Source organism: Centruroides sculpturatus, unplaced genomic scaffold (genome assembly GCF_000671375.1).
Source record: "Centruroides sculpturatus isolate CEXI.00-Female unplaced genomic scaffold, Cexi_2.0 scaffold704, whole genome shotgun sequence".
NCBI classification, from domain to species: Eukaryota; Metazoa; Arthropoda; class Arachnida; order Scorpiones; family Buthidae; genus Centruroides; species Centruroides sculpturatus.
Genome location: NW_019384945.1, coordinates 43,218 through 67,509, shown reverse-complemented (window position 1 = coordinate 67,509; position 24,292 = coordinate 43,218). Strand labels below are relative to the sequence as shown.

Here is a 24,292-nt window from a genome sequence, read left to right as displayed (position 1 = left end):
CTCTGGTTTAAAATTCTGTTAAAGCTAAATTATTTTATTAAAAATGTTAATTAAATTTAAAAATAGACAATAAAGGAAGAATGAAAAAAATGTGTAATTTTAAATTCAAGTTTATCATTTAAATTATTAAAATAATTATTATGTTAAATGATTGATCATTATTTAATAAGTAATGTAACAATAAATTTAGTAAATATTAAAATTTTAATTTTTTATAGGTTAGTTGTTTCGTCTAATGATTTATCAATAGCTTTTCTTCACAATCGTTCAAGTTTTCAAGCTGAAAATCTCAATATTTGTTTTAATGATTATGATATATTTATTTTTAAGGTAACATTTTTATTTGTTATTATTTCAATATTATATTTATCAATGAATAATCTTTTTACTTTATTAATTACAGCAATTAAGTTTAATATCTTTTGATGCAGAAGAACCTAATGTGATATATCGGGAAAATTTTGGAAAATTGGAGCTACAGAAAAATAAAGCTTGGTAAATTTTTCATTATTTTTATCCTGAATTGTGAAAAGGTATTATTTAAAATGACAATAAAAAGTTTTTTGTAATATTTAGGAGAAAAATCTGAGAGGGAATTTCAAAAAGTAAGGTTATTTAGGTGTTGATTGAACACACAAATTTGCATATTTGCATTTGTTTGCTAAGGGTTGTATTTCTGTAAAATACTTTGTGATTTTTTTGTGCATCTCACCACTTTGTTCTTGAGGATCTAGAAGGTGATCTGTTATTTCCAAGCTATCTAATTTTGGTCCTCTTTCCAAAGGAGTTGGGTTCACATAGCTCCACCTTTTGGAAAACACATTGTGAATCTAGTCAAGAATCTATACTTTCAAAGTATATTTATTTTACAGCAAAAATGTTACATGTTACATATGTACAAACACTACATGACTTATAATTCTGGAGTACTTCTACTTGTCATGCCATGTTTCTCTTTCTCTCTCCATTTTTTATTTAAATCAGGTGTCCTGACTTTACCAAAATTCAAACCTCTACCATTTAATGGGAAGTCATGTTTGTTTGGGATGGATGTTAAAGATAAAGGTTCCATTGGACCAATTCACTTCTACATATGAATGGGTTATAGTGTTCTTTACATGCCTATGTAAAGCTAACCAAGAACTCAAAGCCACTTCTTTTCCTAAGTAAAGCTTAGCTTGATTATATGCTCATACTGATTAATGATATATGATGCCGACAAGATTCCTATTCATTTATTTTGAAAAATAAACGGGTTAAAATATAGAAACATAGAACAGACGAGTTTCAATATGAATCTATTCTTCCAACATAGATGCTTTGTCTGTTAACATACTTATCACTATAAGGAATTAAAGTCAAAATAATATAAGCAAGAAACAGCTAGTAGTCCTAGCAATTATATTGTTGCTGTATGATAATAATTATCATGTAATGCTGATAATGCTCTGAATCTTTTAAACATTTAACACAGAATATTTTTTATTATACCTATAGTTTTGATTTGGCATCATTGGACTTCCATCCTTTTCCCAAATTGAAGGTTCCTTTAAGGACTATGTTTCTAATCTGATGATCATGTTTAAAAATGCAGTCAAATGTAGGCTACATCTTGCTGATATAGTTAATAAGAGGATCCATTGTGGATTTGGCCACACCCAAGATGGGGACAACTGGATGGTGAGTGGGCCTGATATATTTGGGATGGACCACCCATGAAAAAATTTCCAAGGTTTTTTTGACTGCTCAGATTCAATCCTGGGTTTCCCAGAGCAAGTACCTTAACTGCCTTAGCCATCCATCTATTTATTTTTTTATTTTAATGTCATTCTTCAATGTAAAAAAGGGCTGGCGGAAATTACAATTTAATAAAGTAAAAATTACATTACAGATACTAAACATATCTTCATTGCTTGCCATGAAGATATGTTTATGCTCTCTGCAATACAAAGAAAGGTCATCTCTGCAGTGAAGAATAGTTGTTCCTGGTGATTGGACATGGCAAACAACAAAGATATGTTTAGTATCTGTAATGTAATTTTTACTTTATTAAATTGTCATTCTTCAAGCTATATATATTTCAGTCCTTATATGAATATAAAGTAATGAAACACAAAATTTTCTGCTTTCAAATTTTATAATAAAATTTTTTGTGAAGATTTTATTACATTATTTCATTAAAAAAAATGGCTGAGGATAATTTACATAGTAAAAATATATTGAGGAATACAAAAACAAAAAAAAAATTGTCTTCACAATCTGTCATTTCACAGTTACCATTGACAAACCAAAACTACACAAAACTTTACTTACCGAGATGACCTTTTATTTAAGACTTGCCTCTGTAAAAAGATATTAAAATAAATAGGTTAATGAAGTTTTCTGGTGATGATACAATACCATAAAACAAATAGTTTATTAGAAAATAGCTGACGGTAATTTAAATTGTAAAAATATATTGAAGAATTTTAAATTTTATTCTTAATTTATTTTTATCATAAAGAACAACAACATAAAGGCAAAAAGATACAAAAGTATAGTAAAGTAGATGCAATTACAGAGAACATAAAGGCAAAAAAGATACTAAAGTAGATGCAATTAACAAATTCACATACAATAATCATATAAGAGGAGTGACGAATGAATTGGTTCCTTATAAAAACTCAAGAATGGTCTATAAAAGAGCACTCAATATTTATAGCTTACTAAGGAACGATAAAGACAGCGTAAAAATGGAAGAGAAAGCTGGAGTTTATAAAATACCATTTTTAAATCAACTGTTAGGAGTAGCAAAGGATTATGTGGGTGTAATCAGAAGAAACCTGGAGGTACGTCTGCAAGAACACAAATACAATGTTGATAAAGAGCACAAGAACACAATATTAGTGATTATGGCACAGACAGAAGAAGCAATTGTAAAATGGGATGAGGTGAAAGTCATTTAAGATGGTCCACTCTCCATCCATTGCATTGGAGATGGAAAAGATGGAAATATATAAAAGTAAAATGAAAAACTGTTGCCTAAATGCCAAGGAGATGCTAATGCGCTTCCAACAGTGTGGAAGTATATAATAGAAAAAAGCATGGGACTTAAAAACCCTTAAAGCTTGTAGTAGTTGTATTTAGCCTTGTTTACTATGTTTTTATTTATTTATGTTATTTTTATTGTTATTTATTTATTGTATTTATTTAATATACACAATTATTGTGAATCTTTTAAATTTAAAATGAAAGTATNTAAAATTTAATAAAAATATAAATTATAATGCCAAAAGAAAAAACAGTCTTATTTTTGGAACTTAAATAGCAGATTGGTGACATGCAATAACTCTAAAATATTTTGGCAAATAATTAATAGTTTTAAATGTAAAAGTTCATTGGGTAATCTGCTTTTTTATTTATGTTAATGCTTTGATAGGGCAACTTGCTAAATCTGACCTACCTGAGATTTCTCTCTGGTCAAGTTGCATATACTAATAATGTATGTTGATGACACTAATTTTTGTTGATACTCCACAAATGTTACAAAAGAAAATCACAATCCTAGAGGAATTCTGTTGTGACTATGGATTAACATGTCTCAAAGACAAAAGTGATGGTGTTTAAGAAAGATCGTAGACTATCACCAAGAGAGAGATGGTCTTTTAATAATTATTTTTGTCATCTGGACAGTTTTTACAGGCTAAAAATTATGGTATTTGTAAGGCTAAAATGGCACTGGGTTCTATTAGACCTATTCTTTCAAAAGCTAATATTAATTCTCCTCATATTTATATGAAATTATTTTACTCAATGATTTCATCTGTACTATTTTATGCTGTCCTATATGGGCAATTACTTATCACAATAAAATGAAAATTGTTCTTGCTTTAAATCTTTGAAATATAAAGCAAGAACCATAAAATATACCATAAAATTCTAGCTTATATGTTGCAATTGGAATTGATGTTTCTAGAATATCAGTATTAATAATAAAAGCAATAGTTTCTTTTTTGGATTAGACTATTGAAACTACATGATAACATGATAAAGTAGCATATAACAAACTGTATAAATTGTGTTTAATGATGGATAATTATACATAATTGGATGTTCGCATTGAAAAATCTGTTAAATTGACACAGTTTCTTATTTCTATGGTTGTTTGAAATCCTCATTTGATCAAAACTTATTAAACATTAATTATAAAAGTGTGTTGCGAACAGAGCATACAAGAATATTGGTCGTTGTTGGAAAACAACAAGCATTTTGAATTATATCATATCAGTATTTTTAAAACAACTTATATGTGTGAGAATTATTTGTTTATGGACATAAATTGCCATATAAAATGATTAATTCTGCAGCTAAGATATAGTCAAAATTATATTTTGATGTATAACAGTAGACTAATAATAGACCCTGAGAGAATTTGCAGTAACTGTAGTTTGCAAATAGATGAAACTTGGTAACACATTTACTCAAAAATATAACATTCACAAATGATACATGCAGAAAATTTCACATCATACCAGAAACTATACACCACATCACCGCTGGTTGCAAGCTCTTGGCATAGGCAGATTATTTACATAGACATAATCAAGTAGCAAATATAATACACCAAGAACTTGCAAAGAAACACAAATTATTAGACATCCACGAACCATACTACAAATACATTCCACAGACAGTATTGGAAAACAACACACACAAAATGTATTGTGACAGAGCCACAATCACAGAAAAAAGAATTTACCATAACAGGTCAGACATCACACTTGTTGATAAACACAATAAAATCACATACATTATAATGTGATGTTCACATGAAATATACGTAGACCAATGAAGGAAAGACGTATCAAAAACACTAAGTGAAGTATGGTCAAACAAAGTACTTTATTTCGTGTATATGAACAGGTTTTTTTTTTTAGATTCCAACTCCACAGTAATTTATTACAATACGGTGTCAAACAATATTTCTGCAGACAATGACAAAATGTACCGTTCACAACAAGTATAAATGATAACCAAAAACTATGACTAATACTTGTGCGCTAGCTTAAAACTAGGGAAAGAAAAAAAGATGATAGGGAGTAGAGAATCAAGGAAAATACAGTACAGTAAGGAGTGAAATACTTGGGATTTGCTGGAATTCACAATTTTGGGTGGGATGTCATGTTGAACTTTTTCTGAAAAATCTATCGTCGTCATCATCACTAGGTTTCTCCTTGCACCTAATTACTAGGTTTCTCCAATTCTCTTCTCAAACTCTCAAATTCTCCAGTCGTTGCCATTTGCAACCTGGAGCACCACATTCGACATCTGTCCACCTTGAGATCTGGGCCAAAGAATGTCCTTCCCTTATCTTACTTGCCCCAGAGCCTCTTTTCTTTCATTGTTCTCCATGGTTCAAAGAATCGGTCACCCCACCCAATGAAAAAGTGTTAGAAAGGAAAGTTCTGGAAAGAAGAAGAAACAAAGAATAAAGGAGAGGACTAAAACTATACTTAAGGCCACCATATTGAATACATGTCATTTTGTTAGGAAATTCCTGAATACAGACACACAAACTGACACACTTATTTAATTTTTGTCTTGTTTTGTCATGCTGTGCTTTGACTCTGGTCCAGCATAGTACACAGCAACCAGTGTCAACTGAGTATAGCCTACTAAACTCAACATAATAATAATAATAATAATAATGTTATTTTAGATTTATATCTAAATATATATTAATATAAATCTAATTATTAATATACTATTTAATAAATATATTCTTAATTATTTTTAAAAGGTTTGGAATGATTCTGCATCTGCATTTAGCATTCAATGCAAAATGGAGAGAACAAAGCTTGAATGGTCTCCATCACTATCAAAGAACATTCAAGAAATATCTTTATATTTTAAAAAGTCAAGCAGTTGTTTAGACAATAAGATTATTCTGAGAGAAAAAGAAAAAAACTCTTCTGCCATACATTTTTCTAATGTAGAACTAAAACTGAATAGCACTGACATCTTTGCTGTTAGTAATGCTGGAACAGTTCTGGCATTTAGAATAGATTCCTTCATTGTAGAAAAATCAATTTTAAGAATGCAATTTGAGCTCGATGGATTAAAAGTACAACATTTTATTCAACCTAAAAAGGTAAGAATGACAACAATTTTTAATCAAAATATTTAAATAATGTGCTCAAAAATGAAGATGTAACACAATACATCTTTAACAGTAGGTAAAGTTTGAGAAATGACAATGTTTTTGACTAGTTAGTTAGTGGGTCATCATCAAGTGTGAACAGATATAAGATGATTCTTGTTAACTAGGTTGAAAACATTAGCTCTTTTCCAACCTTACCATTGTTAAAAGTGTATTAGTTACTTCTTTACAGTGGATAGTTTGACTTTATTATCTTAAGATATAATAAACTATAATATTGTTGCAATTGTCAATTCACTAATATTTACCATCATTTTCCATTGAAAAAGTTACATTTTCTGTAGATCTTTATCCAAATGTAGGATTAGAATTGTAATATTAATGAATTTATTGAAAGGAAGAGTTGTTATTTAAATCATGATTTAATTTGAATAGAAGCATTTGAGCACAACTAATTCTGCAGATCATTATTTAATTTTTATTTTCTCTTTATATACTGTGATTTATTTAGCTGATAAAATATCAACTATAATAATAAACAGTAGGATTTCAATGAAAATTTAAATAAAAATACACGAAATAAATTCAATTTTGCTTAAGCTAACTAGATTTATTCAGTTAACAACTTATGATTAAAGAATAAAACTGTCCTAATACAACCTAGTTCTATTGTAACACATTTCTTTATATTCCCAGAATCTAGTTAGCAGTATATTGATTTTATTAACGTTCAATGCACACAAAAATAGAACTGTTACTTTAATGTACTGTACCGTACAGCGCAATACAGATACATCAATAGTTATGCTTGTGATTTGTTTTTAAAAAACAATCATAGAAAATGGAGTCAATTCAGTTTCATGAAAGAAAATAAATTCAATTTTTGTGCATTTCTTTAAAATTTCATTTTTAATATATTAAAATTTTAATTTATTTATATTTAATACTAATTCTTTTTTAATTTTAACATTTTGTATGTACATTTTATTTAGCTTAAAAAAAAACCTAAAAAAATAAGAACCTTAGAATTCAGAAAGAACTTTTGGTGAACAAACATTTTGATCTTTGGGAGTAAGCACAAAATTTCTATGTAGATCTTATCACACAGGTACACTATTTTATGCATAAAATAGTCTTTATTTTGTACAACAAAAATGCATTTTGGGCTGTTTGCCCCTCTTCAGTCCTTATTGTACAAATTGATAAAACTAAACTGATATTTAAAAGTGACTGTTGGAGTAACAAAGTATTTAAAACAAAGGGGTAAATACTAGTAAAACTGTAAAACATAAAATAAAAACTTGCTAAAAAAAGTAGAAAAACACGTAAAACCTTTAGGCATTTCTGTTGTACAAAATAAAGTCTATTTTATTCATCAAATAGTGTTTCTTTGTGATAAGTTCTGCATCACAATTTTGTGCTTATTTCCAAACAACGAAAGAAAGAACAAGAAGCAATTAAGTATTAAACATTTTGACCATTTTAAACAGATGTCATCAAGTTTAAAACTGTACTTGAGTAGGATTACAGGGAATGGGATATATATGTTAGAGTGAAAATAAACATTAGTAAGACAGATATAGGTTGACATTAAATTTAGCAATTCTTATTGACTGTTAAACTTTAAGTTATATTTATCTAGTTAAAGAAATTACTAATGTGTACATTTATTTATTTTTCAGCCTTTTCAGTGCCTAAAATCTTCAGAAATAAAGAACTATGTGTTAAATTTCAGAACTGTCAAGTTTGATTATGAAGACAAAGTAATTTGGTTTTATATAAAAATATTTTTGTTTATTGTTTTGTTTCTAATCATTTTTATATATAATAAAGTAAAAACTTTAAACATTTAAGACCGGTTTTATTGATGAGATAATGTAATAATTTTAAATTAATCTGTATTAAATAATGGGAGTCTTCAATATAAGTTATACTAATGCTAAAATATAAAATTACAACATTTGTTTTAATGGTAAAATTTCATTGATTATACAAATATTTTTACAGTAATTATAGCATGAGCACTAGCATGAGTTTTAATCTCAAGATTAAATACATTTTAATATACAAAATTTGCACAAGTATAAATCTTTAGAATAAACTGTCAGCTAAGTTAACTGGTCAATTTTGGACAGTTAAAACTTATTCTGTAGATTAGCAAAGAAACAAGATGGTTGATTGGCTCCAGTTTCAATATGGATGATCTTAGTTTAGATTATTTAAACCAATCTTGACATAATATTAAAAAGATCAGATCTTATAATCAGAGCCGTAACTAGGCAGGTGCAACAGGTGCATTCGCACAGGGCCCACTTGGAAGGGGGGCCCAAACTGCTGTTCACAAGAAATTATAGTTTTAAATCTTAAATTTTTCCTCCTTTTTATTGGCAATTACATTTTGCCTTATTTAAACCCTAGATGTCTGCTCACCAGTGTTTCCAACCATGGCAACTTTTAGAGGGACGTAGTGAGATAGCGGATACCTCAGACAAATCAGCCAAAAGTAGCGACTTTTGAAATTTTGTTTGTTTATTTTTTGAGAAATTTAAATTTATGTTTATAGTTTTGAAATTTATAGATTTTTTTCTCTATAGAGCTCTCTGGCAACGACTAATATTATTATGATATACAAAACTGTATTTCTAGATTTATCTACAGTGTGCAGAGCTAGAAATCTGTAAAGGTAACATTTTGTAAGAAAAACAAATCTGCTCAAAAATTTTTTTAATTGGTAAATAGAAGACGTGGTAACTCTCAAATNTGTACAATGTCAATTGCTTTTCTGTCTTCTTCATGATTTTTCAGAAGTAATTAATAGCATTGTAATTGTAGAGATCCCTAGTCCTATTAACCTCAACCTGGTTTGGATGCCATTTTAAGACTGTTGTTCTGACATCCTCCCACTTCTTCAAAGATCTTTAATAGCAGATATCGCATAAATCCACATTTTCAGAAGAAAACGTAAAAAAATTGTTTCTGTCAGAAATATAAAAGGCTGGAATTACAAGGGAGAGTTTCAAAGTTTGGGGGAATACTATCTGATCAGTATATACTGGGTAGAACGTCGATGTTGACATCTCCCGCACTCCAAAAAGTTTCGAATTGTTGCATGAAGACAAAGGAAGACCAATCGGTATTTGTTATTTTACGTTGCTTCTTCTTGTATTTGTTCAGTGAAGTGTTCGTTATCCGAACATGTGTTCGTTGTCCGATCGTAAAAATCTTTCATGAAAGTGTTCATTATCCGATTTGTTTATTAACCAATTACCAACTATATCTTTTTGTATTTGTTAAAGCATAATGATTATAATTTAAATTTCTCTCAAACTGCTACAATAATAATACAGTAAAAATTTAAAAAAATTATAATTGTAGAGATTTAGAACTTAAATTTTAGAAAAATTAATATAAAAGTTTTTACTAACTTTGATATCTTTTTATTTACAGGAATTTACATATTGATGAAGGAAAAGCAACATTTCCATATCAGTATAAATTTGCTGAAGCTTGTAGTGAACAGGTATCAGTTGGCTGACATATTAAAATAATCTTTAAAAATTAGTAAATACTGTCAAATGTATTATCAAACACAAACTGATAAGAATGTCAGTAGAATTTTTTTAAAACTTTTATTTCAATTTAAATGTCTGCACATAACACAATGAAGAGTTTTGCCAGTACATGTAATAATATTCAAACTTTTTATATCACTGAACATTCTTGGACATCTAAATTCTGAATTTTGTCAATCTGTTGAAGATCTGATGGAAGAATAAACTGGTTCCAAAATTATTTATCTTAGACTAAATTTTCAGACTTCTTTACATGTTAAGTGTTTATATCACTCATCCAGAAGAAAAGTGACAACTCAAAAAAATTTTCTGAAGAAATTTAAAACTAATGTTATAATATTCAATTAATATCATTCATATATATTTATGTCATTTACCAGTTATTTCTGTAACATGACCTGTGACACTTTTTTAGCTAAAAATTTAGCTATTTTCAACTCATTTTATTCAAAAACAAAAATAATTGGTTTATTGAGATCTGTCACTTTTCTTCCAGATGAGCAATATTCTTGTCTATTCAGATTTCAATTTTAATTTCTATTTTTAATAACTCCTGTGATTTTATTTTTAACATTTGACAAAAATATAATATAACCAGTAGAACAATATTCATTTACTTGAAGTTTCATAAGATATTTCCAATTATTTCCTTGAATTTGATTCAATGTATTGTTAATTTACATTCCTTCTTTTTTAGTTCTTTTTCCTGTACATTATGTGTACTTTATCTCTATTTCTGTGTATTTTTATTTTTACCTTTACATATTTTAAATTGTGTCAGAAAAGATTGAAATGTAACATTTCAATCTTTTATGACACAATTTTTTTTATAACACACTTTTTTTTTACATTTAATTATCAAAATTATATTTTTATCGGATTTTTCTTATTTAATTTTTATTGGTATAAAATTATTACTTTTTGCATTAATACTCAGTAAGAGAAGATACTCATAAACTTTAAACATGTCAAATATGGTTTAAAAAGTTCCATTTGGAAAATTTTAAGTTAAGGGATAGAAAACATATGGGATGCCCAAAAGCTGTTGATGAAAAATATAATTGTAGGAAGAAATTCTTTAAAATATATATATGTATATATACATACACACATATATATAACCAAACATAGCAAAATTAAAATTAAAAAAAAAAAACCAACAATATATAAACATAATGTGAGAGTGAATGACTACTTGTGTAAACAACAGATCATTTAAATTTATAATTGTGTGCACATTTTTTCACTGCACACACAATTTAAACTTTGAAGCATTGTTTGAACTCTAAGATAAAGTTGTGTCAAATTTAACATTTGAACTCTGAAATGTTCAAAATCAGTCATTCAAAGTATTAAGTATCATCGTATTTGATATGTTTGACATATTATTGGCTAGAGATGGAAAGTAGTTAACTACTATTGCAATTAAACTATATTGTTATCAACTCTCAATATAGTTAACTATTGATTACAATTACTGTTTCAATTCTGTTATTAAACTACTAGTTAAATTAGTTTAGATTAAACTAGTTACTTAGTTTTAACTATTCTAGCTAATTTTTATTTTAATTCACTATAATGTTTTTTTGGCATAATTTATTAAGCAGAGTGATTGCATCTTAATTTTTATGAAGATAAATTCAACACATTTAGTTCAATTTTTCTATTCATTTTTGAGCAATTATAGGGCAATTAAAATTTTTATATTATCCAGTTGATAAGAGTTAAATTTAAACAAATTAAGCAATTAGGTTTTGCTATGTTTTTGCCATGTACAGTACATGTATAAGAAAACTGTACGTCACTTAAGTATGTAAATATATTTATATTTTGTTTAGTTCTTGCATCAAGTTATTACTTATTTCTTTACTTCTTCAATTAAAATAGTGAGCAGGAATTTTGATGTAAAATCAGAAATTTAGAAAACAGTAATAATAGTTTGAGTGTGTTACACAATTATCAGCATCTAAAGTTTGCAGTTTTGGAATAAAACTATCGTTGCCAATAGTGCTGCACTGGAAACATTTGTTTTTCTTATCAGGGAAAATTTTAATATCTATTCAGTGCTTAATGTCATATGAATAATTTGAGAAACATGCATTCTGAGAAATGTTAAATAATGAGATGAAAACAGAATTATTTTAATCCATTCTAATGTTTTTTTTTCTATTTCTGAGTAGTTTAAATGTAGTTAACTAGTAGTTCCAACTAATTTTATAAAAAACAAAGTAACTACATAGTTAAATAGTAATTAAATTACATTGCCTTTTATACTACTAAACTACTTTTTATATAGTTAGTGCCCATCATTAAATACTGACGTAACCATTGTTGTTTATGATTGTAGGGAAAAGTTTGAAATTATCATATATATCTGTAAATTGATCTTTAAGACTGAAAAGTCTTTATCCAAAACTAAGGGTCAATTTACATGGTAGGTATAAAATGCAAACCTTTACCACAGATTGATAAATAACTGTACTGGCACTTTTCACATTTGCTGTGCACCACTTACTGTGATTCAGGCTGGCAATGAAAATGAAGTCCTTAAATTACTCTGTACTGTGTCCCTATTTCAGTTTTAATTTACTGGTAGCCCACCACATGTTTGGAGTTGATTTATTGGTGGACATAAGTATAAATCAGAATTTTGAGCTGAAAATCTGAAGATCAAAATACATGGCATTATTAAATTCTTAGGCAAAAAATTGATAAGAACATTCAGTGTAATATCTGGTAGATGTTTTCAATATAAAATTTACTTCTAATTAATTATTTTACATTTTATACTACAAATAGTAATTTCTGGACACAAGAGCATAAGTAAAAAAGAAAATTATGTTATAAATGCTTCTTTAGCAAATTTAAAAATGAAATGCATTTATAATTTTATCTTTCTTCACTCCTGTTAAGAACAAGTATGTGTGTTCTAAAGTAAATGTTACTTTCAGATTTATTGTTATTTTAGTTTTTAGATTTACTTTAAAGAAATTCATCTAAACTATTATAAAATTATATGTTCAGTATAAAAAATTATACTGAACATATAATTTTTTATTTTCACTATAAAGCAGAGGCCTGCAGCTTTAGCATGGACTTAGGATTTATTAGTTTAAATTGTTTTTAAATAGATCATAGTATTATAACTGACATGCATTTATACAAAAACTTTATTAAACTTGTATGGATTTAAATTAAATAAATGTTTGTAATATGATAACTTTTAAAGCAATGCATAAATTTTTTTAAAATAAAAAACTAATTAATTTAATTTAATTTTTCAGGCAGTCAGCATTATTAAATGGCTGAAATTAATTCATAAGAGAGAAAAGAAAGCATTTACCTTAAGTTCACCATTACCTGCCGATGTCTCCATCAAAATTAAGGTTTTTCTGAATTTAACTTCTATTGATATTTATTTAAGATCTAAGACATTTAAATTTCTTTTCAAAACTGATTTTTTTTGTCTTACAGTAATCAAAACTTTAATATTGTAAATTGTTCTCAGAATTATCTACATTAATAAAACATACTTTACAAACTATCAAACATTATTAATAAGAATTATTTTTATGACTAACATTTCTTAATTGTTTTTGAACATCAAAATAAATTTGTTAATCTTAGTAATTTTTTAAAAAAGTAATAAAGTAAAAATAAAATAAAAATCATAACAAAACAAAATACCTTAATAACAAATCCATTACAGTTTAATAAGCCTTCTCCACCAATTGGTATTGAGATAATTATTTCATTTAACAGTAAATAACTTTACACATTTTATATGAATAAACAAAAAGTTACAAAATAATTACTTATTGTAAAGTGAAATTTAATAACAACATTTAGAATTTAATCATAAAATTTAACAGCTTTTATTAATAATTTCAATATTAAAAAATTTACAGGCATTTTCTATGGAAATTGAAGATGATCCGTTCGAAGTGAAATTAAGAGATAATTTTGAAGTGAGATGTTTTATTTCATTATTTTATGAAAGAATTCTGATCTATAGTTTAAAATGTTATCTTTAATATTGCATTCAGTTTTATTAGTAATATTACAATGTAATGAAATGTGTAATTACATAAATGTGAACATTTATAGTAATGTTTTTATAAAGAATAATGTATAGTTATAGATACTAAACAACTTAATTCACTAGATGTTATGCTATAATTTTATTACATATTCATCTTCTATCTATATTTTTCTTATTTTATAACAATTTCCTGCAGTTTATGATGTATTATCACATATGTTATCATTATCGACATTAAATAGCTATACTTTAACATACATCACAATTTCTGGACAGAAATTTTCTGTTTTATATACTGGTATCTCCTACTTAGTATCTTCTCACTTAATGTTTTACTGGCAGAAAAGTATTTTTGCCCTGCTATGTTATGATTGTAATGTTTGCAGTATGTCATGCAGCCTTTACATTTTATTTCATACAAAACAACTTTTTTTTGCTAAACAACTTACATATATTAACTGTTTGGTGTTCAGAAAGCAATGCATTAAATGTTTTATATCCTAACATGAGAGTTTGTAACTTAGGTGTAGACAGGGCTGGCCCAAGGATTTTTGACATCCTCTTCATTTGTACTAGATGTTTTGTGCATTGAATAGCCATCCCTCCTACATATAACAGCTCTTCATTTATATATATAAGTCTAATTAAAATAATTGATAAATATTTTCCTTTAACTGAAGTTGGCTGTAGTACCTATAAATTTTTGCATCTGGGTGACTGACTGTCTAGTGCACCTATAGCTCTTGTCAGTCCTGTGTATAGAAGTTATGTTTTGGAAATTAGTTGGGAGTTTGGATTGACATAATGCATTATAATTCTTCTTGCTTAAAATAATGAGAAATAAGCTCCTGATTAATATTTTCTTACAGAATGTCTGATTTTCAGTGACCAGATTATTGATGTTGCATGAAGTTCTGTATTTATAGATTTATACTGAATATATTTAATTAGCCAGAAAATATTAGTTTACAGAATGTTACTCAATTTCACTATAATTTTTTGTATATATTAAAATTTCAATCTAACTATTCTCTGGGGCTGATAAAAATAAATTTTAAATCAAGAAATTTAAAAAATGTACAAAAATGGCAAATATTAGATGGTCAGATATTGCTGTTGAAAAACTATTGGAGAATATCAGATGTCATCCTTTCTTTATGACAAAAAAGACCCAAATTAAAAACGAGAAGTTAAAAACAGAAGTATGAAAACAAATGGCTTTAAATAGTAGCAGATCAAGTAAAACATTATTTTTATTTTTTTTTCTTTATTAATTTCTGTTTTGTTTTGCTATCAATAAATGCAATACTTATAATAATGACATTTGGATTTGCTGCCATATTAAAAAATTCCATAATTCATTGCAAATTGCTTTCCATTTTGCATGAAGTGTGTAGGCATATAGTGCTGTGATTGCACTTCTCTATGAATCATCAGGTGATGGCAATGCAATTGCACTAAATGGAGAGTCAGCATTTTAGATTGTAGAGCTATTTCAATCCTGTTATAAATTTCCTTTAGCAGAGGAGAAATTTTTACCAAATTCATAATTTAATATTAGATCACTGCAAAAATTGCTTTTAGGACCAAATAATATGATTATAAATTGAGTAAAATGTTTATTTGAGAAAAGTAAGTGTATAACATGCAATTATCTTATTGTGACATCGTCACAATGACGGGCTGCAATTTCTAATCATATTTTTAATTTATTTTATTTAAAATATATGCTCTCCATCTCAAATTAGTACAGTAGTGTCTTTCTCTTGTACATCATACTTTTCCTGTTAGCAATAGAGTTATGCTGGTCATTTTAACTAACTCCTTTCAGAGGAAAACTTTTGAATTGAAATAATGTGACTTCTGATGCAAACCGGAAGTTTGTATATAGTTAACCAGAAGTTAGTATGTAGTTAAGCTTTCCGTATCTAGTCTCGATTTTTGTCTGTCTAACTCTGTTCTTAAGATTAAGGAAGGATGGACATACGACAGTGGAAATTTATAGGTCTACAATTTTTTCAAATTGCAGCCCAATTATATAAGCTTTTCTTTGGGATCAAAGAGAATGATCATTAAGTTGAGGAAATCATTAGTTTGAGGAACATTATATTGAAATTTTACTGTATTGTGCATATTTTGATATTATATAATAAATTTATATTCTGTAGTTGCATTACTTAATTAACCATTTGCTAAAAAACCACAAATGGTCATTATGTGGAAAGAGAGACTTTTAAAATGTAAATTTAGTTTTTAATTTCTTAAATTATTCTTGAGAACATCAGAAATCAGGTATTTACAATCAGAAACTACAAAAAATACAAAAACTTTAAAAACAATGTAATTACATACATTATGATGATTATTATTATCCAGGTACAGTTATTCGAGTTGAATTTAGAAAACTATTTTAACATACGTACTATAACAAGTATTTACATAAATGAAGTAATTCTTTAGAACACATCTTTCTGTGTAACATTAAAACTGAAAGGTTTTAAAATAATATTATTTATACATAATTTTAAGTTTGAATATTGATGTTGAAATAAAAGCATTAATTATGATATTTTAATATAGAATTTTTTAATAATTTAAAATAAAAGAAAATACTAAATGTCATTAATGACCTTATAAATTTCTATTATTATTCTAGTTGTTAGAAGATGAATATCACGAGAGCTTAAAGCGACGAAGAATATTGGACGAAAAGATTGAAAAATTAATAAAACGGAAATTACTTCTCCCTGGTAAAGTTGTTATTCTGTGATTTAATATCTGATATTTCTAGTAATTGATAGATGAAGACAGCATTTTCTTTGGGAATGCATATTAGAATGTACTGTACAGTCTCTATTATTCTGAATTTAAGGGATTCTCAAATTGAATATACCTTCATACATTAATTATTTTACAGGGATTTGGAGTATGATTATATTTTCTTGCTTCTTTCTTAATTCGTAAACAAAATTTTTGGTACAATATTTTGTTCTGTATTTCAATTGTCTGACTCGCAGCAACTTGAGTAACTATGCTATTTTTGACACATTATTTATTTTCTCACTAGTATAAATGCTTTTCTAATTATGATATTTAGTAATTCCTCTTCAATATACATATAAAAATAATACAAACCTTTTAAAAAATTATATACACACAAGTACAATTCAGACTATTACAAATTAAAATGTAATGCTTACAAGTATTTATGTAGTGGATGTATCTATCAAGTGGTGTTTGGACTCCTTGTCAATTAAACATGACTTATATAGGCCAACTTATGTAGGCATTAATGTTAAAAAACTCTGGTTTACTTGACACCATTTAATTTGTAACTAAGGATAAATCGACATACTTTGTCTGTCCCACACTAGTTTAGACGTCTGATAAGTTGACTTTCCTCCCGAAAAAATGAGTTCACACTGCACAGCTTACTGTGCAGTGTGAACTCATTTTTTTCAGGAGGGAAGTCAACTTATTTATTAATATATACATATTAATAAAAATACCTTAACATTTTATGTATTTTTATATATAAAATAACAACAGATAAACAAAAAAATATGCAATCTATATCAACGTCACAGCAGAATCTGATTTTGCATTTCCTCACTTTTCATTCATGCATTATGTGTAGCACATGTTTTACATTTCTATTAGAAATGAGTATCTGAAAGCTAACAATCCTTATGCTGAAGGAAAAATATGAACTTTTATCTGAATTTGAATGTAATAAAACTTCACAAGCCAAATTTGCAAACAAAAAAAAACCTTCCACAAACAACATTGGTGGGAACCCTGAAGAAAAAAGAGGAAATTAAGAAACTTTTTCTTGGGTGTTCGTTGTGGCTTTCTTGAAAATGCCAGAGAAAGTTGCTTTACAAATATGTCGAAGATGCTCTGGTACATTGGCTAAAGCAAATTTGTACATCAAATCTCCTGTTTTGGGGCCAATACTGAAACAAAAAGTGATAGAAATAACTGGGGTACTTTGAATATAAACCAACTTTTGTGCCAGTGATGGATGGGATGGTCAGAGAGATACATTGCATGTACTGTATAAAGCACTATCGTATTTTCCTAATTGTAATTTTGTGTTTTTTTCCCAACTTTGTTTTAGTCATCATATCGGATAACTTGAAACATTTCCACTTCCCTTGGGGTGTTGACTCAACTGTAATTTTTTAAAAAGTTTTGTATCATTTTTATATGTATATTGGAAGAGGAATTACTAAATATAATTCGAAATGCATTTATACTAGTGAGAAAATAATGTGTCAAAAATAGCATAGTTACTTGAGTTGCTACAAGTCAAACAATTGAAATTTGAAACAAAATATTGTACCAATATTTGGTTTATGAATTAAGAAAGAAGTAAGAGAATATACATTCATACATTTTTAAAAGGGGTTTTCAAAATTAGAAGCATACATAGTTTAAAGGAATTTATTAAATAATACTGAAATATTATTTTTCATTTATTGTAACAAACTTCTATTTAACAGATAAAGTATGCTAATTCTTATGTAGTTCTAAATAGATTTCCCAGATTCTAACTGAAATTATTTACTTTTGATATTTTTTACAAATATTTTAACTATAGGAATAGATATAGGAAATAATATTGTTATACCTATTCCTATAGTTAAAATATTTATAAGAAATTTATTTAAAAAAATAGAATTGATTCAAAATAATAAAATACAATTCTAGAATCAAATCTTAACTTGCTTTTGAAATTTAAATTGTTTCAATTAATAGATGTTAATTTCTTGTTGTTGTTTTTAAACACCTAATTTTCAGTTTATATAATGTAATAGAATTGTTCTGCGAAAGTTTGTGTTAATTGAAATCAAGTAAACTGAGACTAAAATTTGTTGGAAATATAGGGATATTTTTTCAAGATTTAATAATTCTCATATGAATTTTAGTCTTAGTTTACATTTGACTTTCTTAGAACTAATCCATTGCATAAAACAAGAATTAAGTGTAATAAGTATGAAAAAATATTTTATTCTTATAAGTTTTTGTTGGTTTAAATGAAACACAGAATATGATTTTACTAATTAACATTTTATTACTATATCACTGTTTTGTAATTTTGATTGACTTCTGCTTTATGGAAATTTTTGGTATCTGTGAGATAAGTGGAGGGTCGGGTTAAATATGAGTTAACTATACAAAGGGCTGCTCTTAACAGCTGTAAGGACTATTCTGAGAGAGAGAGTTCACAAAGCTCTAAAATACAAATACCTCTATGAGGATATGACTAAAATGCGTTCATTGAATGGGCTGTCGAAATTGTAGTTGGCGCAGGAAGTTCAAAGTTCTGTCGTATAGCAATGTCCTTCAGTCGCTATGTCCGGTGTATGGAGACAAGATGCTCACAGTAATAAGTATAACTTCCTTTGGTTGCCCTGAGCTTCCGGGGGCTCGAGCTTTTATACGTTCTTCGTGGGAAAGGAGTCACGTGATCGACTTCTGTTGACGGTGCATTTCGATCAACTAAGTGTCAACTTTCCCACCTAATGGTGAAAACAAACGGTGACCTCAGATATAATTCTCACCAAGAGTGTTTTTTCTATCGGAGTTGTTTACAAAAGTTCCCGACATCTATGTAAAAATTGCGGATTTCGCATATCTATCAATTTTCAATAATTTCTATTTCAATATTTAAAGTTTGCAATATTTAAATAGAAATGATTGCCCTGAAAATGAACCAAGAGGTTTGAAAATGCTAAACAGAGAGATCTTTAATGTCAAAAAGCTTCATAAAGCAGAATTGAGTCAAAATTATTAATCATTTCCAATAATAAAAGCATACAGTTTGTAAAGTAAGTCATTCAGAAATCTCTTTTATCTTACTTTTAGTTAATGCATGTTTATCTGATCTTTTTCTTTTTATGTTTTTTTTTATATTGATTAATACCTAATAATTTATGAGATGCAGATTGTCAAGATTAAAAAAAATTGATTTCTTTATATTAAAAATTAGATGAACATAATATTTTATATTACTATTTCCTTTCATACATTACAGCTGCAAAATTAGAAGAGTTATATGCAACTTTTGCAAAGAAGAATGCAGAAATTTACATAAAACGATCACAACAACTTTATCAGCATACTAAAAAGAGGACCAATTTGTTGTTGTGGAAGCTGGATGAAATTGATATCATGTTTGTTGCTGATTTATCATACCATGGTAAAGAGAGGGTTTTGACTTCAATGAGAGAGATTGATGACAGGTACTTCTATATTGTCAATTATAAGAAAATTTGAAATTAAAAAAAAATTATATTAATAAAACATATTATATACTGAAATTTATCATTTATATATGTATCTATATCAAAGTAACAGAAAAAGACTTTTGTCAAGGTTTAACGACTTTCTGTTTTACTCTTGTTAAAAATGCTTCTTTGTTGTTATATTTTCTTCCTACTCCTTTGCTTCTCTTTTCAATCCCTTTAATGTTGCTGTTCTCTGATTTTTAGTTGTTATAAGAAGTTTGTGGAGTTTGTTTTCATGACTTCAGAAACTAAGTCATCACTTAGAATTCAGGCAACTTTGTAAATATTAAAATTCTCTTTAGATACTAAATCAAACAAATTTAGAAATTAGANGGATAACCTCACCCTCACCCTCACTTATCCAAATCTCGAAAAACATAACTAATTAAAGCATTTTTTTATATTTAAAAAAATATATATTAAAATTATTAATTTTTTAAATTACAGTAGTCCATTTCCAGAAGAAGAAATTGAATTTTGTACTCTGTGGTGTAGAATGATTCAAGCAAATATTTCTTCAATTACTGTGTCGTTAAGAGATTTTCCTCAGGCTTTAATTGAATTACGCAAATTACATATCTGGGGCAAACTTATTGGTGCTGAGCAGGAAGGTTCTTACAGAGGTAGAAACTTTTCTTACTAACTGTATTTCACATAAAAACTGCTTTAATATTGTTGCAAGTTTCATTTTCATAAACTGTTCAAACAGGACAATTTATTAACAGATGACATTCACTCTTTTTCTTATTTTTTAGAAGGAAAAATACAAGAAAAGAAAGATTTTTTTCTATATTTCCTTCTAAAAAAATTTATTTTATTCTAAAATTGATCTCTTTTTCTAAAAATGCTAATACTATAATTCACGAATTAAATTACTATAAAAAAATATTTGAATTTATATAGGAAGTTTTGGTTTGTAGTTATTGCATTACATTCATATTGACCACAAGTTTAGCACTTGTGGTCAATATGAATGTAATAGCAATTACAAGATATTCAAACTTTGACATGCATTTTAGTACACCCCTTCCACTAATGCACGGTAACATAACTTGTGCCAATGAGCAATTTACAAGAAATCATTGTTTAAACTTTTCCATGTGGGTTATATATGGAGTTCTATAAACAAATTATCATTAGTAGTCATGGGTAAATGAGTAAGGCACTAAGTTGAAAAGGTTGTTGATGCAGATTTGACATTTTTTTTCCAACTTTTGTTTCAGTTTTTTCTGAAGTGTGTATTTCAATGAATTATTAGAGAATTATATTTGGCCCAAAAATACTTTTTTGTAATTATTAAAATCATTCACATATTTTTTAACTAACAACTTTGAATAGTAAACAAATACTTTTCCTGTACGTCAGAAAAAATTTTGGAATGAAGTTGGAAAAAAACAGGATGAACCCACATCATTGAACTTTTTAATGTGGTGCTTTAATTGCTGGTCCTTGCCTATTCATTACAATTCACTTATAGAACTTGCTGTATAATGCAATGCATATGAAAAAGTTTAAACAATGATTTCTTGTAAACCACTGCTCATTAACATGAGTTATCATGCATTAGTAGAAGTGTACTAAAACTTCTGAAAATCCAGGATATCAAAGCTTGCATGCTCTATTGTTAGTCAAAATAGTCTCATATGGCCAGTATCAGATTAGTACTCTAGCAATTGAATTTTAACATTGTGCGTTTTGGGCTAAAAGGTGTGAAGTAACGGTCTGAACTGTCTTGGTAAGCCTTTTAGTTCACACTTACTTAAAAATTAAAGAAAACCTGCTTAGGATTTACAAAGAAAATATTAATGTAATACATAAATATTGTGTGTTAGACTAATATTTTCTTTGTAAATCCTATATTTCTTTTGCCATAAGCATTTTGCCAAAAGAAATGCAACACATTTGATAAAAAATTGCCAGGACAAAAATTTTTTAAAAATTTAAGAAAAATTCTTAAATAGACAATACAAAAAATGTGTCTTCTCACTTGTCCTTTCACATGCACATGAGGAAAATAACAGTTTCATGATCTTTTATTTCAGGCTACTCATCTGAGTGAAAGGACAAGTAAGAAGAAATATTTTTTTGTATTGTCTATTTAAAAATTTTCTTAAATTTTGTAAATTTTTAAAAAATATAACACAGGTAAGGTTAAACCATTGGACATGAGTAACCAGTCATATTTGATGAACAAACTTTAGAAACAAAATAAAAAACTATCTATCTACACTTTCCAAGCAATGTCATATCACTTCCTGTTGTTAGGCAGTGTCTTCTTCATAGATGAGAATTATAGTGATGGTATATATTATATTGATACTAACAATATATAATTTTATTTCTAAGCTGGCTTTATTATTTTTGAGGGACGTTTTTGATGTCAACTTACTGTCAATAATTATTCAATTAGTTTTGTGATGATTTACTTGTTGTTGTAATTACTAAAATTCTTTAATTATAAATTAATCAAATTCTTACTTTTGTAATTTTACCCAAAAATTAATTTTAAAAATTTAATTTGGAATTTTTGAAAAATAGACTTTTGATTTTTTAAATTTATGAATAAAAATACAATAAAGCTTGATTTTGTTTCAATAAATTTCAATAATAATCTTTTCCATTTTTTGGCATTAAATTCTTATGATTTCCTCATTAGCTCTGTTATTAAATTTTAAAAAAATAAGCAATTCAACTATAATCCATAATATAATAACATAATCCATTAGTCTCCTGCATTTGTTTAAATGAAATATTTTGATTTAAGATCAAATATTCAATAGTTAGATATGGTCTTTGTTAAAAAATTGTGCTTTTAATATAAACTTGTTTGATGATTGCAATTATACAATTATATTTTATATATACTGTACAAACCGAAGTAGTGAATTTTATTTAGTGTTAATTTATAATTTATATTTCATAAATTATAAAATACAATAAAGAAACTAAAAACCAATTCTGCTTTTTTGAAGTCTGAACAACATGCTGTTTCATAGTGTAATTCCATGCATTTTCAGACTATCCATCTTCACAGGATATGAAGGTAGACATGCAAAGTCGAAGGATACTTGGTAATTACATTATGGAACTTTGTATTGTTTGGACTCTGAAAAAAGCAGATTTGCTATGTATTGAAATTTTGAGTTGTTCTTAAGAATAAAAAAATATATATTTTTAGTGGATTTTTTGGTATATTTTTATAATTATGATAACTGTACTATTGATCTGCTCATAATTAAATATACAGCAAAATTTTTTTAACAAAATGTAATTGATGACTGAAATCTTTAAAAAAATTATTTTAATCAAACTGTTTAAAAGTCAATAGCTTATAAAAAATAATTTTTTTTAAGCTGTTGATTTTTAAACAGTTAATGAGCAACATTTTACTAATTAAAAATGTATATATTGTTAAAGTTATTGATTTCACTTTATTAATTTGGTATTTGGTCAAGTATTAAACACATACTTCCTCAAAGTCAAACTGTTTAATCATATAAACTCATTTTCGAGAGGAGGAGAGAGAAAATAAATTAAGATAAAACACAAAATAGAATGAAAAGAACATGCTGAAGCTCAGATATTTAAAAATATTGTTATTTATTTATTTTTGAAACAAATATAAGTTTTATAAATTATTTTGATCAAATAATTTTTATTAATAATCATAATTCAAGGGTAATAAGTTGTAATGAAGGAACAATAATGTATTTGTAGGAAATGAGTGATTTTGCTGGTCATCATAAATACATCCAGCTTTGCCAAGCACAAAAATGATGTGCCTCAATTGCAATACTTAATTTTTTACTTTTTATCATCTAATGAATAATAATTTGTTAAAAATAAAAACTTGTATAATTTTTATTATTAATTAGAAGACATATCATTCGCTTTGCTTTAAGCCTTTTGTGTCATGTAGTTCCAAATAAATTGGTAGTATTTATTTGGAATATTTGGTTGAATATTAGTTATTTGGTAGTCAGGAAAAACAAGAATTATTTGGTGCTAGGCAAAAAAAAACCATATTTGGTACATCCTCAATAATTGTGAAAATTTATTTTATATAATTCTAGCAAAAAGAAAATCTGTTGTGGAAATAGATGAGCCTTGGAGTAATGTTGATATTGAAAGGAATATGGGATTTTTGAAATTTTATCATGATCTGACTTGGGGTATGTATTTATTTACATAAAATATTACATTAGTAATTTTGTTGTTGTTGTAATAATATAATATATATATATAT

General features: G+C 27.0%; 2 protein-coding genes across 2 annotated transcripts in view; both read left to right on the top strand.

Annotated features, from left to right (window-relative positions):
• The window catches only part of LOC111632193 (protein KIAA0100-like), a 102,112-nt gene that overhangs the window by 38,351 nt on the left and 39,469 nt on the right, over nt 1-24,292 (top strand). Inside the window, exons 14-22 of the mRNA XM_023376568.1 lie at nt 219-330; nt 404-495; nt 9,587-9,659; nt 12,996-13,097; nt 13,620-13,679; nt 16,410-16,503; nt 19,794-20,001; nt 20,494-20,669; nt 24,120-24,218. Of these exons, the coding sequence (XP_023232336.1) occupies nt 219-330; nt 404-495; nt 9,587-9,659; nt 12,996-13,097; nt 13,620-13,679; nt 16,410-16,503; nt 19,794-20,001; nt 20,494-20,669; nt 24,120-24,218 (1,016 nt within the window). The remainder of the gene's footprint in view (nt 1-218; nt 331-403; nt 496-9,586; nt 9,660-12,995; nt 13,098-13,619; nt 13,680-16,409; nt 16,504-19,793; nt 20,002-20,493; nt 20,670-24,119; nt 24,219-24,292) is intronic.
• Nucleotides 5,757-8,613, top strand: LOC111632196. The gene is made up of 2 exons (XM_023376571.1): nt 5,757-6,130; nt 7,822-8,613. The coding sequence occupies exons 1-2, from the start codon at nt 5,822-5,824 to the stop codon at nt 7,990-7,992; spliced, it is 480 nt and encodes a 159-aa protein (XP_023232339.1). The 5' UTR covers nt 5,757-5,821; the 3' UTR covers nt 7,993-8,613.